This window comes from Pygoscelis adeliae, unplaced genomic scaffold (genome assembly GCF_000699105.1).
Source record: "Pygoscelis adeliae isolate BGI_AS28 unplaced genomic scaffold, ASM69910v1 Scaffold15, whole genome shotgun sequence".
NCBI lineage: Eukaryota > Metazoa > Chordata > Aves > Sphenisciformes > Spheniscidae > Pygoscelis > Pygoscelis adeliae.
In genome coordinates this window covers 2,947,062-2,967,795 of record NW_008824988.1, presented here as the reverse complement: position 1 = coordinate 2,967,795, position 20,734 = coordinate 2,947,062, and the positions used below count along the sequence as shown (strand labels likewise).

The window sequence follows — 20,734 nt, the reverse complement described above, 5'->3', positions numbered from 1 at the left end:
AGAGAAACTAACCTGAGGGCAACAGCTGACATGCAAGCAGGAACTTGACACTCTTATGTTAATACTTACATTCTCTAACCCAAGGAGGACCAAGAGCGGGATTGTTGTCATTCCTCCTTGGATCCACTCTTCTAGAGAAACAGTGCCATCATGATCATAGTCAATTTCTTCCATCATTTCATGAAGGATCTACACAGTTTAATGAAAAATCTCATAAATTCCATATTCTAAGATAGCAACTTCTTGTTAGAACATGTGCAGATCTCCAATTCCCTCATCCCCATGCAAAAAGTAAGGAAAATATTATTTGTATGGCACCTGTAGTAAAATGAGTACTGACAGTTCAGAAAATGAAGTGTCATATTCCTATTTACATTTTATTATCACCTAAAGTTCCCAAACCCAGTTGTGTCCCCTTGTGTACTTATTATGTACAATACAAATAAGAGGTAGTTACTTTTAAGAAATTTTCAGAGACAAACCAGTTGTGTTATAAATGTTAATTACTACATGCACTGAAGAAAAGCCTTAAACTGTAGCAAGAATGTTTCACAGATCAGATTTAATCAGAAAAAGACTCGTAAAAGTGCTAATTGGCAGTGTCATAGTGGAGCATAGACTATTATTATATCTATCTTACTAATACATAGAATCACATGCTGACATGAAGTATCACAAAATGATTAAACGCCATTTCTAGCAACATTAAAAACCTGTGATAAAATGGATACTTACTGGACTCAGTTCAGTAACATCCCATTCAAGGTATTCTGCAACATGCATCATTTGAGCAATTATATTTTCCAGCTCCTACAGATGAATGAAAAAGAATGATAATATTTAATGCAATATTATAAAGACAAATTCTACTGCAATCAACTTATAATTCAAACATATTGCATTCAGTGACACTGTTTTATCGATGTTCCTAATGAAACGTCCTTCAGACTGGAAGCTGTCCACTCTTAGGTGAATCTGCTTCACTAGCAAAACATCAGGCATGGACCGCAAAGCATGCAGGAAGGTGCAATACAGCCCCACAACCAAAGGACAGCCTCCGGGTTGAAAGTAGTAATAGATTCTTCCTTCCTAGTTGATCATTTGAGCATTGGTTTCGTGATCTGAAGTCCACCCTATGATATAATGATGTAATGTCCTTTAAATTCCAGCACTCTGACAAACTATTTTTTTGACAGCAGTTGTATAATTCACAATTTTCTAATGGAAATAAGGCATAAAGTGGACGGTATAAACTAATACAGAGATATTTTCTTACCATTACAGTGCTCTAATTTCCTCTGATAATATATCACTGGTGCTCTTCCATATTCATACATACAATCTGCTTTGTAAACATGCTCAAATGCTTATCTAGAACCACTCTGAATTCTCATGTGTATTTATTATATACTAGTTATCTAATTCATATTTTGTATTGCCTAAAACTATGATACAGTATTTACTTTATACCTCTATATAACTTAGCTTCCCTATCCCCCTGTCACTTATGGGAATCACCTCCTCTTGTTTACCAATCCACTCTATGCTGTCTTCTTCAGGGAGATACAAAAGAAGGAAGGGGAAAAAAAAAGAAAAAAGAAAAAAGAAAGCTGCCAATAAAATACTTCTTTCTGTTAGCTAACAGAAAAAAAATAGTTACATTTTTTAAATGATTGCTGTATCTCTGATTTTCCTTCAAACATTTGGTTGGGCTAGTCCTCAAAACTTTGTCTTTAATACTGTTCCTCCATTCTTAATAACAACATGGAAGTTCTGACATCTGTCCACATACATCCACTGTGTGACCCTCACACTTTTCCCTTTTAATGAAATCTTTATAAATGGTGCTTTCATACACATCTCCCAGCAGCATACTAGAATTTTAGGAATCATATTAATTTGTCCCCTGCAGTAATATGATTAAAAATCAGAAGACTATAGAATAGGACTCCACGATAGCAGTGTCGGCATTTGAAAATTTATACAGCTGTAGAAGCAGCAGCTTAATGGCAAAGAAAACTCAAGAGTTACTTTCAAAATGGGTGACTTTTTATCAACTATCGTTTATACTGCTTCTATTAATTCAGGATAAATACAAACTTGATTTGGATTAATGTAGTTTTGTATAGGTATGCCCTTATGACATACTCTTACAATGCATTAAAATACATAAATAATGTTACCGAACTATCCAGGTGTCCATTCCCATCTGTATCATATAAGCGAAACATAACTAAAAAGGAAACAAAAAGAGAAGGAAACTCAGTAACAATATTATTTCATACAAAAAAACCCCAAACAACCCCAAAACACAAAACAACCAAGCCTGGGTTTCAAAGACAGGACAGACATTAACATTTTCCTTTAATGATCACACTAACTGTAGACCCACCAAACACTTTGAATTATGCGAGAGGTTCACTCAGCAACTACCCTGCCGCAGTGCTTCCAATGAGACATATTAGCAGGACAGTGCAACTGCACGTCTTCCACATAATCACTCCAACAGCTAATTTGGTCTGTGAATTTAATTCTGGTTCCTCTTAGAGACAATCTGTGTTCATGGTGAGTACCACCAAAAGGCCCTTCTCTGTCATCTCACCAAACAGAGGATAACACACAACTGGTCAGGCAAATGTTGATAAGCCTGCTTAAGTTACAATGCTATCCTACTCCCTTGGTTGCAGCTATCACTATTCAATAGTGATATTGCTTTAGAAATGCTTTCTGACCAACTACATGAAACAGAGGATTATTATTTGAAGTATCTAATCAGCCAAATCCAACAATAAACATTCCTCACAGACTGCCAGCATGACTCGTCCCAGGACCAGACTTGCTTCATCAATTTGAAAATGTATTCCCAACATTTTGGGGAGCTACCCAGACAAGAATAGCTGCATTTTGACAATATCCAGAAAGAATATATACTTTCAAGTTTGTATCATTACTTGATTCCAGCCACAAGAGCGGGTATGTCCACCATTACCAAGGTATTTCAAAGCAGCTTACTCAGCTGATCATATACTGCATCAGATTGCAGTGCAGAAAGAAGCCTGAAGCTTTGGTAGGAATAATGTTAAAAGGCTAAGGATGAAAACCAGAAGCCTAATACCAGTTTACTCTTTGTCCCTACTTTCTGGGACAGTTAGTCAGAGCTCTGAAATCTAAACAACATCCCCTTCAAAAGTACTCATTTTTTACCCCCTAGATCTATTTTCTAAGGAGTAAGAAGAGAGCCCGTGTACAGGTGGTTCCAGGACACCATAATGCCTTGACTGAGAGCAAAAACCAATATAATGAGAAGTGAGAGGAAATTCTTAGCAATTAGAAAGTAAAGTTCAGAAAGAATTTGATTATTTTTGTCTTACAGCAAAACATATTTAACTGCTATATGGATTGGTTTGCTTCCCTTATATCCCCCATCTTATTCCCAAGTTGTTCACCTAACTGTGGGGAAAAAAGGTAAGTGCTGAAGTGGTAGAGTGGTATAGTAATTTTTGCTAATACATCGCACTGATCTTAAGAGCTGTAATATAAAATTGAAGATATTTGCTGTAGTACATTGTTTCAAGCTACAAAGGTCCATTATTCATTAGTTATAGGCTAAGAAAACCTACACAAATATGTTTCTTTGCCTGTGAATTACATAGCAGAAATGTTTCAGTGTAAAATAACAGTTAATGCTAAAAGCCAGCAGAGATTGGTACTGTCCCTGCTAGTACGCCTTCTACCAAAGCTGGTCAGAGCATGACAGCTAATATTATCTGGCAAAGGTATCATTAAGCATTCACAGTTTCCATAGGGATGAATCACTGAATCACTCAGTGATAAAGTTCAAATCATTTGGTTCTCCTTCCTCCTCCTCTGTGATTGTAATGCGCTGGTTAAAAGAATGTTCAACAGTTATCATGAAAGCAAGTTTTAGCATCTCCCTGATCTTTACCCACTCCAGAGAAGTAGTGCTTACAACTTTTTGTTCCTTTAACATGAATCAGTAGGTCTAATCAGTCATTTTAAAACGTGTATTAGCATAATTATAACTGTTTCACCTTTGTAGCAAACAAAGTCTCTCCGATTACGTATGTATTGGGTAGTGAAAAGGCTCAATCTGTGCTTTTGGCTAGACTCTGAAAAACTATGCTACTGGTGTGGCATGCAATCTCTTTTCTATTCATACTCTGCTAAATATTCATGTTCTTGCATGATTTACGCACTCTAGGAGAAAAACCAACAACAAAACTGGTAAAAAAACTGAACAAGAGTTCTGATGCAAACTACAGAGCCCAAGTCAATCTTTTCCCACCCCCTTACCAGACAGCACTGACTGGCCACTCGATTTCTATTACTAGACTGCACACCTTTTGTAAATAATTAAAAATGGATTAAAATAAAGTTACCAAGATAAGATCAGTTGCTGCATTGCTATACTTTCACCTGCAACCTCTGGACTTCTAATCTTGCATATGACAAAAGGTGGCATCCCAGAAATGCCAAAAGTTCAAAATTATGTTCTTTTGAGAAGAAATTGGGGAATTCATTCTCAAAAGCACATGCACAAACAGGTGCTGAATGCACTTTCTATTTTCACCAGCGCATGTACTGTGAAAACTGTAAGGCTTGTCACTTTCCATGGAAGCCTGAGTGTCCAAGAACTGCATAGCACAGCAAAAAGACAGACTATAACTAATCATATTACTGCAAAAATACAAAAGAACAGTGTGGCATTCTCGAAGCTTCTGTTGGTATGGAAAGAACAGAAACAGAATAACCTGGAGAGAGTCTTGGTAAGAGAAACTGGCAAAAAACCCCACAGCTCATAATTCTTGGAGTTTCTGTTCATAATAGCGGAGAGAAGTTTGAGCATTTGTAAGCATATTTTGTTTGTAAAGCTATGGCACCTGTGGAGGTCGTATGCTTCCTCCACACCATTTATGTCTAATGCCCTTCATACTGCTTCCTGTCATTTCTCTGAACAGTTTCACAACAGATACGTGTCTGGCATCCATGGTTATACTGATAAAAAATACATACAAATTGAGGAATGGGTTGTGCTGATAAAGCCTCATGTAATTGAGAGCTAAAATAACTTCTGCTGTTGGGGTCGTTAAAGGAAGAAAAGTTGAGGTATGAAACACCACTGCTCAGTTCCTAGGAAGTACCCTGCATATTTACAAGGGGTCTTTCTTACACGTTCAAGAATCACAGTGTGGACACCAGCAAGCAAAGCTTGGTACATGTGAAAACAACATGGAGAGCAGAAAATGGTTTGTATGGATCAAGTCTCCAGGTTGAGCCGCAGAGCATGAAGGTACTTAACAATATACACCTTCAACTATTTGCAATATGACCTTAGAAAGAGAACTTAAATTCTTCCAATGTATCTCTGCTATGAAAGTTTGGGATATTCTTTATATTCAGACCCTATATAGTTTATGAATAATAAATATGCTGAGCATGTCAAACAGGTGAGGTTCGCAGTGCTTAAGACCTCTAGAAATACACTGTTAATAAGTTAGAGAATCCATTTATCTGCTGGAATATTTCAAAATCTATGAAAATCCATAGATCGTATAGATCCAAAACCTAAACTTTATTTCCTCTTCGTGTATTTTATCTTAAAAAATCCTCCAGCTTATACCAGATTTTATTTGAAAGCACCGCTTCCATGTTCTGCTTGTCATGAATCAAGTTTCCAAACACTCAGCTATGATTCAGAGTGCTTCCATTTTTTGTCAACAGAAAAAAAAAAAAAAATCATGATTTGAGATTAGTTTTAATATTAATGTTGGCAACTCTGGAATAAGCCATCCTTTCTTTTTTCACTCCACTGCTACTAACTTATAATTTACCTAACAGCCACAGGACCTACTGCTATAAAATTATTTCAGACAAAGGATTAAATTATACCATTAATTTATAAGGATAATTCAACTAAAATCAATAAGGAATTCTGCATACTAATGGCACAGTATAAGCCAAAATTTAGACACTAAAAAGTGACAATACATGGTATATTTCAACTCTGTTTGACAAAGTAGAAAATAAACCTATATAATAACTGTGTCCTTAATTATATGTCGTAAATGCAAATGATCTTGAATGTACAAAACATGTAAGTACCGTACATTTATTAGATCAGGCTCTCTCGCTCCTAAATCATATAGATCATTCATAGTCTTTTGCCTATGCAGTTCCTGTTGCGGGAAGTTCACGGAACATCCCCTCCACTAAAATCATCACCTGCTCCTCTGTCTCTCCCCCTTTTCCTTGTACCAATTCCTGACACCAGGGGAGGCAACCGATCTCCATTTCGTGCTACAGTTTGTGCATAGAGCTCTTCAGAGCTCTGATAAGGCTTGCATAGCTTGCTACCATGAAACAGTTATTATATTGTAAGTTGAATTCAATCCTAGGATCTTAGTTTTCCTGTGCTTGTGTTCTGAATGCACATTCACACACACATATGATACCAAACTGGTATTACCAAATTTGGGGATGGCTCCTTATAATGTTTACTGAGGCAAAGGTATTGGTGATCTTACAGTACAAAGTAGTCATTGTAAGCTAACTACAGGCAACAAAACATCAAGATACTTCAACAATATGCAGTCATGTAACCTTGCAATGAATTCCTCATTCCAGCAGAAGCAGCCTACCGTTTGCATTTCCTATCATATTGAGTATTTACTTTCCATACAGTATTAGAGCCTGATCCCACAGTTCTTTTATAGACAGACCAGCTATGTATATCAAAGTATATTTGGTCTCAGTAAGGACTATATGATTGGATTGACTGTTTATTTATCTGGAAAACTGGCTTCTAAAATTCCATAATGGGGAAACACACTGTTTCTTTTTTTTCCTCTGATCCGCAGATCTGAGGAAACAGATCTGAATAGGCAGAGGTGTTGGGCTTTAATGAATCAGGCCCCTAATTAAAAAAATCAAGTAATTTCTAACTTCCAGTGTCAAACACTCACTCCCAACAGTGATGCAGACTTGGATCATTCTTGGCTTTTCTGTATTCACTAATATTATAGAGCCCACGGCCTATATTAACAATGATTCTTTGTTTGAATTAGCTTGTTTTCTACAGATTATTCACCACTTCTATAAATCTTTAAGCATCCTCAGTATATTTCATTTGTTTTTCTCAGATCTGATACTAATCAAGAGACGACAGTATAGAAAGGATTTTAACTGCAGAATGTATGATCCTTACTCCCCATCTTAGCATGTGCAAGATAGAAAGAATTTAGTTAAAATCTCATCAAATTATACTATTAGCAAGAATAAAAGATCACTTCTGCAATAATGGTCACCTAGAACCCTATTTTTGTAATGCAGCTACTCAAAACTGAGTCTCAAACTCAGAAAATTTAGAAACAGATTTTTTTATGGCATTGAAATAAATATACAAAATTAACTTAAAAAAGAACATACATTCTAGCTTGTCTTCAGGTCTTCCTCTTTCTAGCAGTGACAAATAGCAAACAATATCTTTCAGCTGGATCATGTCTGGTAAATGTAAGTTGGCAGGAGTAGGAGGTCGGGATGCAGAGGTACCTTTGTTAAGTCTCAGACCTGGAAATAACACATAGCCTTTGTTACTCTTAACATATAATATAAGCAGAAAATGAAAACATAAGTCTTGCATACATACATCTTCGTTTTATGTGAATCTCGGATGACTTAATTTAAATATAAATGTGAAGTTTTAAACAATTCATGTTCATAGTTTATCCAGCAAAGGCAGAATTAAAATGATAGTGAGGTTTTAAAATATTATATGGATAAAGCAAACTATTGGGAAAAAAAATCAATTATGGAAATGGCATAACCCTTTTTTCATTTGTGTTGATCTGATGTCATTTGGCTACAAAAAAATTTGGTGAATATTTTTATTCTACTACATTACATGTTAATTTAAGTATTAAAACAATCCCTGCCCAACGCTGCATCCACTTCTTTGTGCTTGTAGTAGCTTCATTTAACTTATAGATTGACACCAGCTACACTAATTGAAGATGTTTTAGTGTCAAAGAAAACTCTGGTAATACCGAAGTGAGTAGTCTTCCCAAAACCACAGCCAGATGTGTATCAGAGCAACACATATTTAAAACATGGAAGCCTCAGCCACAGAATACTATGAAAATAAGCACAGAATTTAAATAATAGTCATAATTGCTCAAAGATTGTGATCAAGAGCAGTTCCAGTGTACCACTTGGAATACAAGCTTCAACACTGCCAAACTTTTTGTTTCAAGAGAACATTAATATGACCGGTCCTGATGATATTACTGGAATCTGCAGGACCAATAAATAAGGAAAAAAGGGGAAGGACAGGAGAACACAGAGAAAGCAGTAATAAAACTTTCTTTACAAGCTTGTTACATTTCTCACTGACTTTAGTGATGTTAAAGATGAAGCTTTACAAAAGGATTTACTGTGCTTAAATATTTTCTATGACTAATTCAGAACAGATTCATCACTGCACACATAACCTGCATACATAATTTCTCTCATCCATTTGTCTTGAACAAGTTAATTACTGTAGCGAATGGAAACAGAATTCTGGTGGGGTTTTTTCCCCCCTATTTTTATCTTGAAAAACTTTGTTACAAACTGAAGATATTTTCAAAGGTCTACCGAGGTACACGTTAAAAAAAATAATTTCAGTAAATAAGAGCAAATTGGCATGTAGAAAATGTATCTTTGAATCAAGTTCATGTTCATGGTTTCAGGCAGATAATAAACATTGAAAGTAGATATTTAAATGAATAAAAAGATTTAATAGGGCAATGTTCTACTAAATGAGCTTGCATGTCCGTCAAGTGCCCTTAAAATTAAGACATTACAAAATGTTAATCAGCTAAGATGCTAGCTTTAATCACACAATTTACACAAAGAGTTCACATTCCAGTCTTACATGAATCTTATGCACACAATAAAAAGTATTATAAAAGTTGGGCTAACTCATCTCAAAAATTTATAGTCCTGAAATCCAAATGAAAAGGCATACAAATTTTAAGGTATCTTTTAGCTTAGCATCAGCTGCAAGGTACAGGTTAAAGTATTACTTCTGCAGCAGAGGTGAGAGACGGGTGGCTGCAATGTGCTGACTTACAGATGACTTACAGTGCTGCTGCTTACCTGGCATCTGTTTCCATCTCTCTTCAGACACCTTAACTGAAAAGACAATTTATAAACAGACATGAGTGGACCAAGAGACACTAAGTAAAAAACAGACACGTACCAGAGAGATTTATGAACCCTGCTACTTTCCTTGTGATCTTCTCTAGCTCTCGTGTACCTTTCGATTTTCCAGAAGAATGTCAAATGTTTCTGACAAATTTATTTCCCAGTACGGTCAGTTTTTTCCACTATCGCTAACATTTAAAAATTACTAGATAGCCTAAAACAAATGTTTCCGTAATTTTCATTTGCACATCAAAATGTACTAATGCACACTTTTTCCCTTTAAATGCTACAAATTATAAAGATGCCACAACTAGTTTAAATCTCATTAATTGAGTTACAATATGAACAGTATATTTTCAGGCACAAATAACTTGCATGAAGTGAACTGAATTGTCTCTCTGAATATGTTTTGGATATAACTATTTATCAAACAATCCTTCTGGTATTACACTAAATACATATGGAAGACTACTAATCTGGTCTCCCGTTACATTATTTCTAAAGTCCTTACTAACAGAACAAGATGAAAATTAACTACAAACTGGGAAAAGTGAGTGAAAGAGAAAAAAATTTTAGGAGGTAGCATTAGAGTGAGAAACTTAGCACACAGTTTAAACAGCAACAACAACCACCACCATAATAATGATGAATATTATTATTACTTTTGTATCATCATTATTATTATTATTATTTTACCACACAAGAATAAAATCTATCAGAGAAAATTATAGTGAAAGTGAAGAAAGCTGAGTATGGCCTATACTGGGCAGAATTTAGCTGTAAATCTGGCAATACCCTAAAAACAGCTGTTATCATTTCTACATATGAAGTGTCAAAACCATAGAAATACCACATGAATAATAAAAGATGATTTTTTGAAACAGTAGTCAGATACCATATGTAAAAACACAGCATAATAAATCAATACACACTGCTAAATGGCAGCTGCTATTGGAGTTATCAGGCAAAAAGTGTTAAGTGTAAAAGATTACAAATTTTGGTGGCTGGTACAGTGCATGTTTATTGCTGACGCTACTCATTGATGAAAACGTGACAAAAACGTCAATGAAAAATTAAAAGCAATGAAAGTTAAAATGAAATTGTGCTGCTGAGACTTTATAGGAACAGAATCTATATTCATAGTTGAAAAAAATGCAATGCTGAAAGTTTATGACATCCAAAATACACCCTGCAGCATACAATAAAGAATACATTTAGACATGTCCTTACAGATTCTGTTGAAAAGCATCTTCAAGGGCAAGGGACTGAATCACTGGTCTAAATGACTTGCCCGAACCCATGAGTAAATCATTATCAGAGCTGTAATTAGCAACAGAAGGTTTTGAGTACTCCACACAACTGATGATTATACCATAGTCTACTAAGCCTACTGCTCTGCACATGGAACCAGTCTAGATAACTGACAACAAAAGCCCAAGAAGTTGGAAATGTACTGTCTACACAGCAGATACTTGTGGAAGGAGATGTGTCCACGGCAGTTCTGATTAGAACAGATAAAAAAAGATACCTGAAGAGATTTTTTGAAATGAAAAAAAAAAATTCTCTGAAGAACTATACCCTTGATGTGGTAAGCAAGCTTTGCTAGCAGGAAAAAGTTTATTTGGTTAAGTCTAATTACAGTTAATGACCGTTATATAAATACATTATAATATAATAGAAGATGATAATGTAATATGTTTTTTTTGGTTTGTTTGTTTGTTGGGTTTTGCCAGGAAATGTAAAGCTAAAAAATGGAAATAACGGGTACTGCAAACTTTAATAAAGAAAAATAACTGAAACCCATCTATTTAACAGCTGAGAACGGCATGCACTAAAAAAAGAAAAAACAGGTCAGACTCAATGGGTGATATCTGAAAGCCTATAATTAGTATTGTACACTGAGGCATCTTTGCAAATCTAGTGCTTGGTATCTGCAAGAAAAGCTAACATTTCAGCTAGTAGCACTTGTACCAAATTCACAACTTCTGGATGAGTTGCAATTTGAAGACACCTAATCTTCATATAAAGAATTCAAGCAATTAAGTACCCATCAAACCGCTGGGTAACTTGCTCTAAGCATTTGATTATCCCAGCTGTTCAAAACATGCAATTCATTTTGTTAAATTAGTCTAACTTCTGCTTTTAGCTACTGGATTTTGATAGAGTTCCCAAATTGATAAAGTGCTAAACCGAATATTTCAAGTTAGGAAGGTAACCTTAAATTTCTTCTGCAAATTTTCTTTAGAAGTTTTAGAAAATTTTGTAAGTTGACAGTTTTTAACACTTTTATATATTTATAACAGTATTTTAACATTATGTCCTCTGAACTCAAAATCACTTTTAATAAAAATGTTCGGTTTAGCATGAAAATTTCAAACTCCATTAAAGAAGATCCTTACATTGGGAAAAGAACTACGGCTAACACTTACAGGTTATTTAAAACATCAGTAGCTTATAAGTATGTAGGATTACTAATTCTACATACCTAGACAATTATCACACCTAGACAATTAAGAGCAGCAGCAGTAACTGGGCACAGAAACTATAGAGCACCAGCAGGAGCCTCCTGCATGAAGCTCTGAAGGTTTCTAAGTGTTTATACAGTAGAGCAGGCAGCAAGATCATGTAACCATAGCAATCTGATTAGCATTAACGTGACAAAGCCTGTCCACTTGGTGTCTCAGCTGCATCATTATTGTGAATTAAAAAGATGAAACCATTTAATTTCCATTTCTTTTCATAGTATTTCTTGTTCATGATTTAGTTTCGCCAATTTCACAAATATCAGAACAAAACAAGAAATATATATAGTTTAGAATTCCATATGTTTATAGCTATTGAAGTAAAATAGCAGGGGGAGGGAACCTTCAGCTCTTGTATTACTGTGACTGTATTACTTACCTCCAGAAAGGTGCTGGGGTTTGTTTTTTATTAACGGACTGCAGTGAGAGATTTTGTTGCTAAATGATGTAAAAAGATGTTCAACGAAATCATCTGGTAACTCTGCCTCCAGAAAAGTCTTCATGAAAAGCTTGAACCCCTCTAAATCAATTGTCTAGAGTGAAGGGAAGAAAAAAAAAAAAAGAAAGAAAAAAGTATTTTCAAATGTTCATTTTGCAAAAACTTTCATACTAACCCATCAAATAATATTCTGTTAACAAAAACTAGACTGTCTTTGAAAATACTGATTTCTGAAGATATAGCCTGGCATACCTAGTCTTGAAAGTGACTGATTATTGAATGAAGTATTACTTTGAAAACTCACAGTATTGCTACAATAGCCCAGAGCACAGTGTAAGACAGCCCAGAGTAAATTCAGAGCACTTGTGTCAGGACCCAAAACTAAGTTACACGCTCTCTAGTTTCTTGATTAGAATATGGCTTAACAGCACATACAAAACTGCAACCAAAGGCATCTATGGAGCTCACAGGGATGTACCTAGCAAGTCTTACCTTTTCCCATAATTAGGCAGACAACAAGCAGGGGCTTTTTGGATGCCTAATTCAGGGAATTGAAGGCCTCCTGTCTTTTCCTAGGTGGCAACACATTTTGCTGGTATTTGTCAAAGAGAAACTAATCAACCTGTCTTAAATGGGTTCTAATAGTCAAATGAGAGTGCTGAGACATGCAACATTACTTATAGGGGAAAAAAAGTTGTTGATTTGAAACATTTGTCATTTCGTTTAATTTGGTTTTGCTTTTGCCAGCAAGGTAAGAGCTGATTAATGAAATTCATTGATGATTTCTCCTGGTAAAACAGCATTGTCTGTTTTAAGTAACAAAATGAATCACAGAATCACAGAGTATCTCAAGTTGGAAGGGACCCATAAGGATCATCGAGTCCAACTCCCTGCTCCTTGCAGGACTACCTAAAACTAAACCATATGACTAAGAGCATTGTCCAGACACTCCTTGAACTCTGACAGGCTTGGTGCCTTTGACCACTTCCCTGGGGAGTCTGTTCAGGTGACCGACCACCCTCTCAGTGAAGAACCCCTTCCTAATGTCTAATCTGAACTTCCCCTGATGCAGCTTCATTCCATTTGCTTGTGTCCCGCCGCTGGTCACCAGAGAAAGGAGATCAGCACCTTCCCCTTTGCTGCCCCCCTTGAGGAAGGCATAGACTGTGACGAGGTCACAGCAATGTAAAGGATTATGATCCTATTTTATCCTACTAACATAGAACCACTATAGATAAAGGTGTCCTGAAACATATCGAGAGAGCTTAAGACAATTTCAGTTTTAGCTCAGAAATAACTGTGACACAACTGCATACTTATCAATGATGCTACTCAGTTACGCACATGATTTTAAAACAGCTTATCAATCGTTAATCTGTAAAACATAGCATTGCTGTCTTTGTTTCTAGATCAAACAGGACAGCAACTTTTCATCATTAAATAATTAAGGGATAAAGCCACATTATACCACAAAATCGACTTGGAGAAATTTCCCATGCCTTTCAGGAAGACTCCATTTCTCCACAGAAAACTCTGGTGCAACTCCTTTAGTTCAGCACAGTGCATGCAGCATTAGGAGGGAAAAGACTTGCAAGAAATCAGCTTGAAACCATGCCAGAAAAAGAAAATTGAAACTAAATTTTCGAAGTGCCTCAGTGACTTTGGAATCTGAATCACAGTATAAATAACTTTTATAATGACTTTAATATAATTTTAACACTTTGAAGCAGGGATTCCTCTCCCCCGCCTTTTTATTTATTTATGAGATGTAGAAATTTCATGTCCTCATAAAATAAGGTGTTTCCCATTAAGGCCAAGACCTAACTGCCCCAAGGTAACGTTTTAAATATGTATCACTGTCCTTACAAGGGACCAGCAATGCAGACTGCAAAATTTGACTGATCTTGTGCAAGTCATTATTATTAGGAATGCAAACTTGGCTAGAAGGTATCTATGCTGAGCTTCTAATCCAGAACACCTAATTTGAGAAAGAAGTTCAGTGAAACCAATAAAACTCTTACCTACTAAACACAAAAATAGCAGAGACTGAAAAGAACTGGCCTCCACAAGGCTCAAGCTTGGCGTAAAATGGAAATAACTTGGACATAGACTCATTATCATTGTCTGACCATAGAGTTTCAGCCACTCTTCCACTTTGGCAAATCATACAGTTTCACTCATGCTACAAACTTCATGTTTTTCCTCAATAATAAAGTCACTGACATTTAATTCACTGTTTATAAACTATGAAACCACAATGGCAAAAGGATTTGTATCAGTATCCAAGCAAATAGGTCATTAGTTTACACTATATAAATGGACTTTTTACCTGCAAGCATAACAAATACATTAATCACTAAATCAACTAAATCAACTGACTTTAACAATGTGAAATTGCTTTGTTAAATTGTTCATTAATGAAATGTGTCTTAGCTATTTCACTAAATTACATACAAAGAGGAATAACCAAGTGAAAAAGGAAAACAGAAAAACAAATTAAAATGCCAATTAAGTTAAGCTTTATGGATGGACATGCAAAATATCTCTGTATTACATAAAGCTTTTTTTTTTTTTAAATTTACCTTGTCTGTGGATTTTATGTATATACTGCTAAAAACATCCCTTGAGTTTACAGCTATCTTAGATTTTTAAACTGCTGCCTGAGTGACATTGGTCCACCAAGCTGCCCAAAACTAAATCCCTATTGCTACATTTTTTCCATTTATGGGCTTAGAATTATGCCTGGCTAGAGATCTGGATTAACAAATAAGGTTAAAATTATGTGTTTGTTTCTTCCTGAAGATTCACTTTCTCAAAGATGTTCAAACTTTTCAATATTTGCTAAAGATGGTCAGATTATCATTCACCCCAGCGTCCTCCAAAGCAAGTGTTCCAAACTGCCTTATATTTTCTGGCCAGGAAAGACAACAGATATCAAAGTAGCACGACTTGGCTGCCATGTCCATTTATTATATTTGACACCCTGACTGCCACTGAATAGGGTGCTCAGCAAAGGAAAAAAGAAAGCAGGTGGTTGTTCTATAGTCAGATTTCTTCAGCTGAAAATGCTTTATCCTCTGCTCTAACATGATCTGTGACTTGTATTTCCCCAGGGAAGCAGCAGCATTCATACAACCAGAGTTCAGACGTTGCACATCCAACAGCTTTCAGATGATGCTGAAAGTTAGTTAGGAGCTGGTAAGTGACTTGAATACACAGAAATGTTTATAATAGCCCAAAATACAGATGCGAAACCACATGCTGTATCAAAGGAATGTGCAACAACAGTCCTGCCTAAAGGAGATCTGTGTAGAGCCCTGTGATTAGTTTTTGCCTATATGAAAAGAACCACAAAAGTGAAAAACATTTTCAAGAGGACCTAACATACTTGGTGTAGATTATCCTATTAGAACTGAGCTCTAAAGTAATGCAGTCATTTCTGGAAATTTGTTTTTCTAAATGTATATACAGTAAATAACAAAACTGAGCTAGACTACAGCAGATCTAGAAGTAGTTTAGATTATCCATCTAGCTTTCCAATGAAAAAGGGGTGAGCTTTCAAAAAAAGGCTCACTTTAAATTACTTTCCATGTTTTCTCTGTCATCTCTCTCTCATTGTAAAACATATAAGCCATTACTTTCCATGTTTACTCTATCAACTCTCTCTCATTGTAAAATATATAAGCCATTACATAACTGTAGAAAAATTGAATAATTTCTTAAAAGAAATCCTGTGAGGACCACTGTAGAAGACTTACAGGTGTAGAGTATTACCACCAAGTAGAGGTTTTAGTATTGAGTATGGTTCATTTAGAACAGAACACTTAAAGATGCAAAACATTTCCTCAGCTTAATTTAAAATAACTTTCACAGAAGAGAAAACACCACACAATATTATGAGCATTTCTCTATTCTGCAATTATACAGTATTTTTCTTTTTTCCTCATGGAACTTTACCCTTCGAAAATATGCAAATGCTTCAGTAAGTAACTACCCTTGCTCTAATTACTAGCATTTCCCCCCAACCCCAGCTACTTTTCAAAGGAAGCACACAATGTTTTCATAACCAAAAGACAAAAAGAGGAAAGCAGAGAACATTAATTTTCCACACTAACATGGATCATGCTCACTCTTCTATGTAAACCACAATATCTTCCTTTTAAATTTCACTGTCATATCAGAATTTCTCAGATGAAAAGTTCAATAAATTTTGGTATGGTTTGAAAATAATTTATTTCTGTTAATGAATTTGCAAGCATTAATTAAACAGTTTAGATCAATAATACCAGAATAATATATAAGCCATAATGGTGGATGTTGTTTTCTTAAGCATGCAGGTTAATTGCTTAATTTTCAACAGAATTTTCCAGAAGCTCCAGTTGAATTCAAATGAACCGGAGAAAGAAGGATTTAGCATTTCAGAAGGCATTTTCCATGACGTTTCCCAAGTGAGGGGATGAGAGCATGAGAGGATGTACCAAACTGACTACAATTAACCTGGCACATGAATTAATTCATTACATTTCACAAGAGACTATCAGGGCATAGGGAGATTATGACAATTTTAGGGATCTCAGGAAAATTTTCAACATAACAGGGAGATATGTATGGACATAGCTGAAGCAGCCAATAGTTATTCAGAGGAACATGAAAGAACTTTCAAATCATTTGGCCTAAATCTTCAGGGGGACAGGGATGGGGGGACGGGACGAGAATAAAAATCTGTACTGTTTTAGCTTTGATTCAAATAAAAATGGTACCAAAAGCCTTGCCTGTAGGTCACAGAAAGGTAGATGTTTTTATATTAATCATATATAACTGGATTCCTCTTTTTATACGCTGAACAATTGATTCACCAAGTTTACTGGAGCTCCTTTTCTTATGTCTTACAAAAATAAACTTTACAAAATAAGGCTTTATAAATCTTTATAATCTTCTTTATTATTGGGTAATAAAACTTCATTTGGTAATGAAACATTTTTATATAACCCCAGAGAAGTACACATTCAAAAACACCATCGAGTTTCAGCTAATTTAAACCATAACATCCATGTAAAATTAATTTTAGTACTATTTTTAGAAGCAGTTCTTATTATTATCATTTCCCATTTACAGATTTTATCAATGTTTCCAATTACCTGAAAGTCAAAAAAAAAAGATATATATCCACCTTGGAGAAAAGGAAAGGAGAAAGGGCAGAAGGCAGAAACAAAACTGCACAGTTTTAGCTTTTAATTTCTTTTTAGCAAATAAAATGTGTCAACCATTAAATATTTTTTAGGTTTTCTGAAAGCAAACATGAAACTGGACTCACTATGACTCAATGCAGAGGAAAATTAAAAATACGCATCTTTTTTTACATGATAAATTGTCAGGGAAAATCCATAACATTTAATTAACCATCCATAAAATTTCAAAATTAATCCCAGCACTAAACTGCCAACAAGAATTTAATCAACTTTTTCTGTAAGCTCCCCCCAAAAAGATCCCTACAATAAATTGAAAAAGAAGAAACAGACCAAAGTTTATAATGAGTTCTAAATGATTGACTGACCACAGAAAGAAGGTTCTGGATTTGCCCCACTGCATCCAACTACATAACACAACAGATTTACAGAGAAAGGCATCCTAAGGTGTCTTTTATGCCTTTATTAACTGTCCCCATTCATTAATACACTGTGATAAGGCATGACTTTTACTTCACAATGCTGTGCAGACTAAGAAACCTCTTAATCGATTTCATAACTAAAACCAAGCAGCTAATTACAGTCCAACGAGAACAATATGGGTCAGTTCAGAAAAGGAACAAAGAGCCCTATAGCTGGACATCAGTGTTATATCGATGCCCTTATTCATACTGGGATCTTGAAGGACTCTCTCAAGTGCTACTAATCCATAAAGCACTTACACTTGATAAACCCTTTGGGTTTTTTACTTTAGCTTCCTAAGGTGTCCACAGACTTGTTTCTGAACATGAACAAAAATGTTACAATCTTCACTGGATTGAAAATTTGATCATTTGCCTCACATCTAATACAATGAGGGTATTTACAATGGGAGTCTGTGTTATCAGGTCTCACTACACATGTTCACAAACAAAAACAAACAAACAAAAAAGGCACTGTGCACCAAGTGCAATGGAGACCACCATTTCCTTCTGAAAGCACAGAGAAAGTGACAGATTTTCCCACCTTTTGGAAAAAAAAAAATCTCTTGGTAAAGACACCTCCCCAGTGGGGGTTACCTTGGCTGAATTCCCTTGTTTGCCTGGGGAAATTCAAACTTATATCTCTTTCTCTAGAGAGTATCCAAATATCAGAAAAAGCCCAAGATTCACTGAGGGAAAAAGAGGTTTCTGTATGTCTATGCCAACAAAATTATTAAATATTTACTTGTAAAAATGTTACTGAACAAATTACTGAAATATTCCTTTGAATGAGGAGGTGATCTGAACATGTTTAAGAGATCAGGCTAGTCAGGAAGGTGTATCAAAACACATACCAAAATCTTTCGGCTGTTAAGGCAGTACTTTTGGACACATGGAAGAATTTAAGGTGCTTAGGTAAATTTTATAGAAAATGGCTGAGACAACTTTTTTGTTTCTTTTCTTTTTTAAATTGCCATACCAGAGTTGGGTGCTAACTTCACTCAGAGTGGAAGTAACTCATTCTGGATCTAAGCCTATGCTAAAAGAAACAGAACAAATTTATGTATTGCATATATAAAAATAAATATTCATGTATACATACTATTATTTACAGTATTATTTATTAAACGAAGCAGCAAACAGCAATTACACATTGTTCAGAGAGGTCATTCAGTGCCTCTGGGACTATAATATGTCATGTCACATGCTGCATATATTTTACAATTAAATTTTGGCAAATATGCGTTAGTCCAAAACACTTCTCAGCTTTTTTTTTTTTTTAACGTTAATGTCATGAACAGATTACATACAAAAAGTTCCATCAGTGCAAGTAACTCGCTCTTACTTTCTCATGTTTAAGAATAGCAGGAGCAGTTTTTATAACAGTGAAACAAGACAGACTAATCTGTCTTATTATGAGAACATTCCTGTTACAATGCCTGACTAAGAAAATACCGACAGATTTGTCCAGATTTTCAGTTTCAGCTGAATTTGTCTTGTTAAAGAACCCATACCCAACCAATGTGTTCCGGTGGAAATTTTTCTGAAGCTTATGGCATCCTTCACTTTACAAGTAAGCTACAAACACAAACAATTAGGATTTGCTCTGCCAACTCCCACTACTTTGAAGAAAATTCCTTCCCTCAAAGGAATTGAAGCTTCCCTCAATAGCCCTTTTAAAACCCAGGATAAAACAGAAATAATTAGGCCAAGAGTTATCCTCATAATAATATTCTTGGAATAAGATAATAAAAAGTTACTCAAGGAACTCAGTTACAATGTCTTACAGATATTGTAAAATATAAGAGTATAAAACTAAAACAACACTAGCTATATGGATATACAAAGTGGCAGCTGCAAAAAGGTAATACCGTATAGCACCTATTTTGTCTAAACTAAAAATCTGGAGAGAAAGAGAGACGATGCCATTTATGGACAAACTGTAGTATGTGGGGAGGTAACATCTGAGCCAGGCAGGCACAGGGGGAAACAGCAGTGACTATCAATCCTTCTTCCAAACTTGTTAGCACCTCTGTCTCCACTGCATCTCTGCTCCGTAATTCTTTTCCTCCATTCTGGCAGCAGCCAAGGAGACATCACTGGGTAAGCGTGTACAGGGTGAGGAGGAAGGCTGGAAATGAGCTGCAGACCTCAGATTTGGACTCATGAGAGATTTCAACTGCATCTAAACGCAACCTACTTGCAGCAGCTGCCAGACACTATTAAGAAAAATGGTGATGGAGCAGACGAGAGGAGGTTTTTTGAGTTATAAGGAATAATCTGCACTCAGTGGAAGAACTGAGGTAAGATCTAAAAGAAAGTCCCTCCATAGAACATTGTATTTCCCTCTTCCCCAGCTGCTAAAAGCTCCTGGGAAACTCCTTAATGGTTTTGACAAAGCATTCTGAGATGTTTTCCTATTTTTCTATCATAATACATTTAAAAACTCAATTCTGTATAAAATTCTTTAGCCTGGGCTTTTATTCTCTATAAACACCAAAAACTTACACATGCTCATGTAATTCATGTTTTCTAGCTTATTAGTCCTCTCTATATGGTCTCTGCTTTTTTCCCCACTTATTTTGGCAAAAGTCAGGTTTTGAAACATTGTCAGAATCAATGAATCTTCAAAACTTGGACTTTCACTGGGGATGCTTTAGCATTGCTTTTCACAGCTGATCATGTAATAAACACCAATTTATCTGTTTTGTAGTGAAAATCTGCATTGGTGGGAGCTGAGGAATCACATGCATAAGACCCATCGGAATCACAAGCAAGAACACACAGGAAACTATAAGCCAGCAATTTGACACACTGCCAGCAATTTTCACTGTCCTCTTACTTCTTACATGAAGCATTCAAACAGCTATTGGATCCCCCACACCAATTAAGCTTCCTCCCCCCCCACCCCCACCCCCCGTG

General features: G+C 35.6%; 1 protein-coding gene across 1 annotated transcript in view; it reads right to left on the bottom strand.

Annotated features, from left to right (window-relative positions):
* DGKB (diacylglycerol kinase, beta 90kDa) overlaps nucleotides 1-20,734 on the bottom strand; it is a 329,129-nt gene that overhangs the window by 264,408 nt on the left and 43,987 nt on the right. Inside the window, exons 4-8 of the mRNA XM_009326094.1 lie at nucleotides 12,106-12,259; nucleotides 7,447-7,587; nucleotides 2,184-2,233; nucleotides 736-810; nucleotides 70-189 (exon numbers count right to left, since the gene is read on the bottom strand). Coding sequence (XP_009324369.1) covers nucleotides 70-189; nucleotides 736-810; nucleotides 2,184-2,233; nucleotides 7,447-7,587; nucleotides 12,106-12,259 — 540 coding nt within the window. The remainder of the gene's footprint in view (nucleotides 1-69; nucleotides 190-735; nucleotides 811-2,183; nucleotides 2,234-7,446; nucleotides 7,588-12,105; nucleotides 12,260-20,734) is intronic.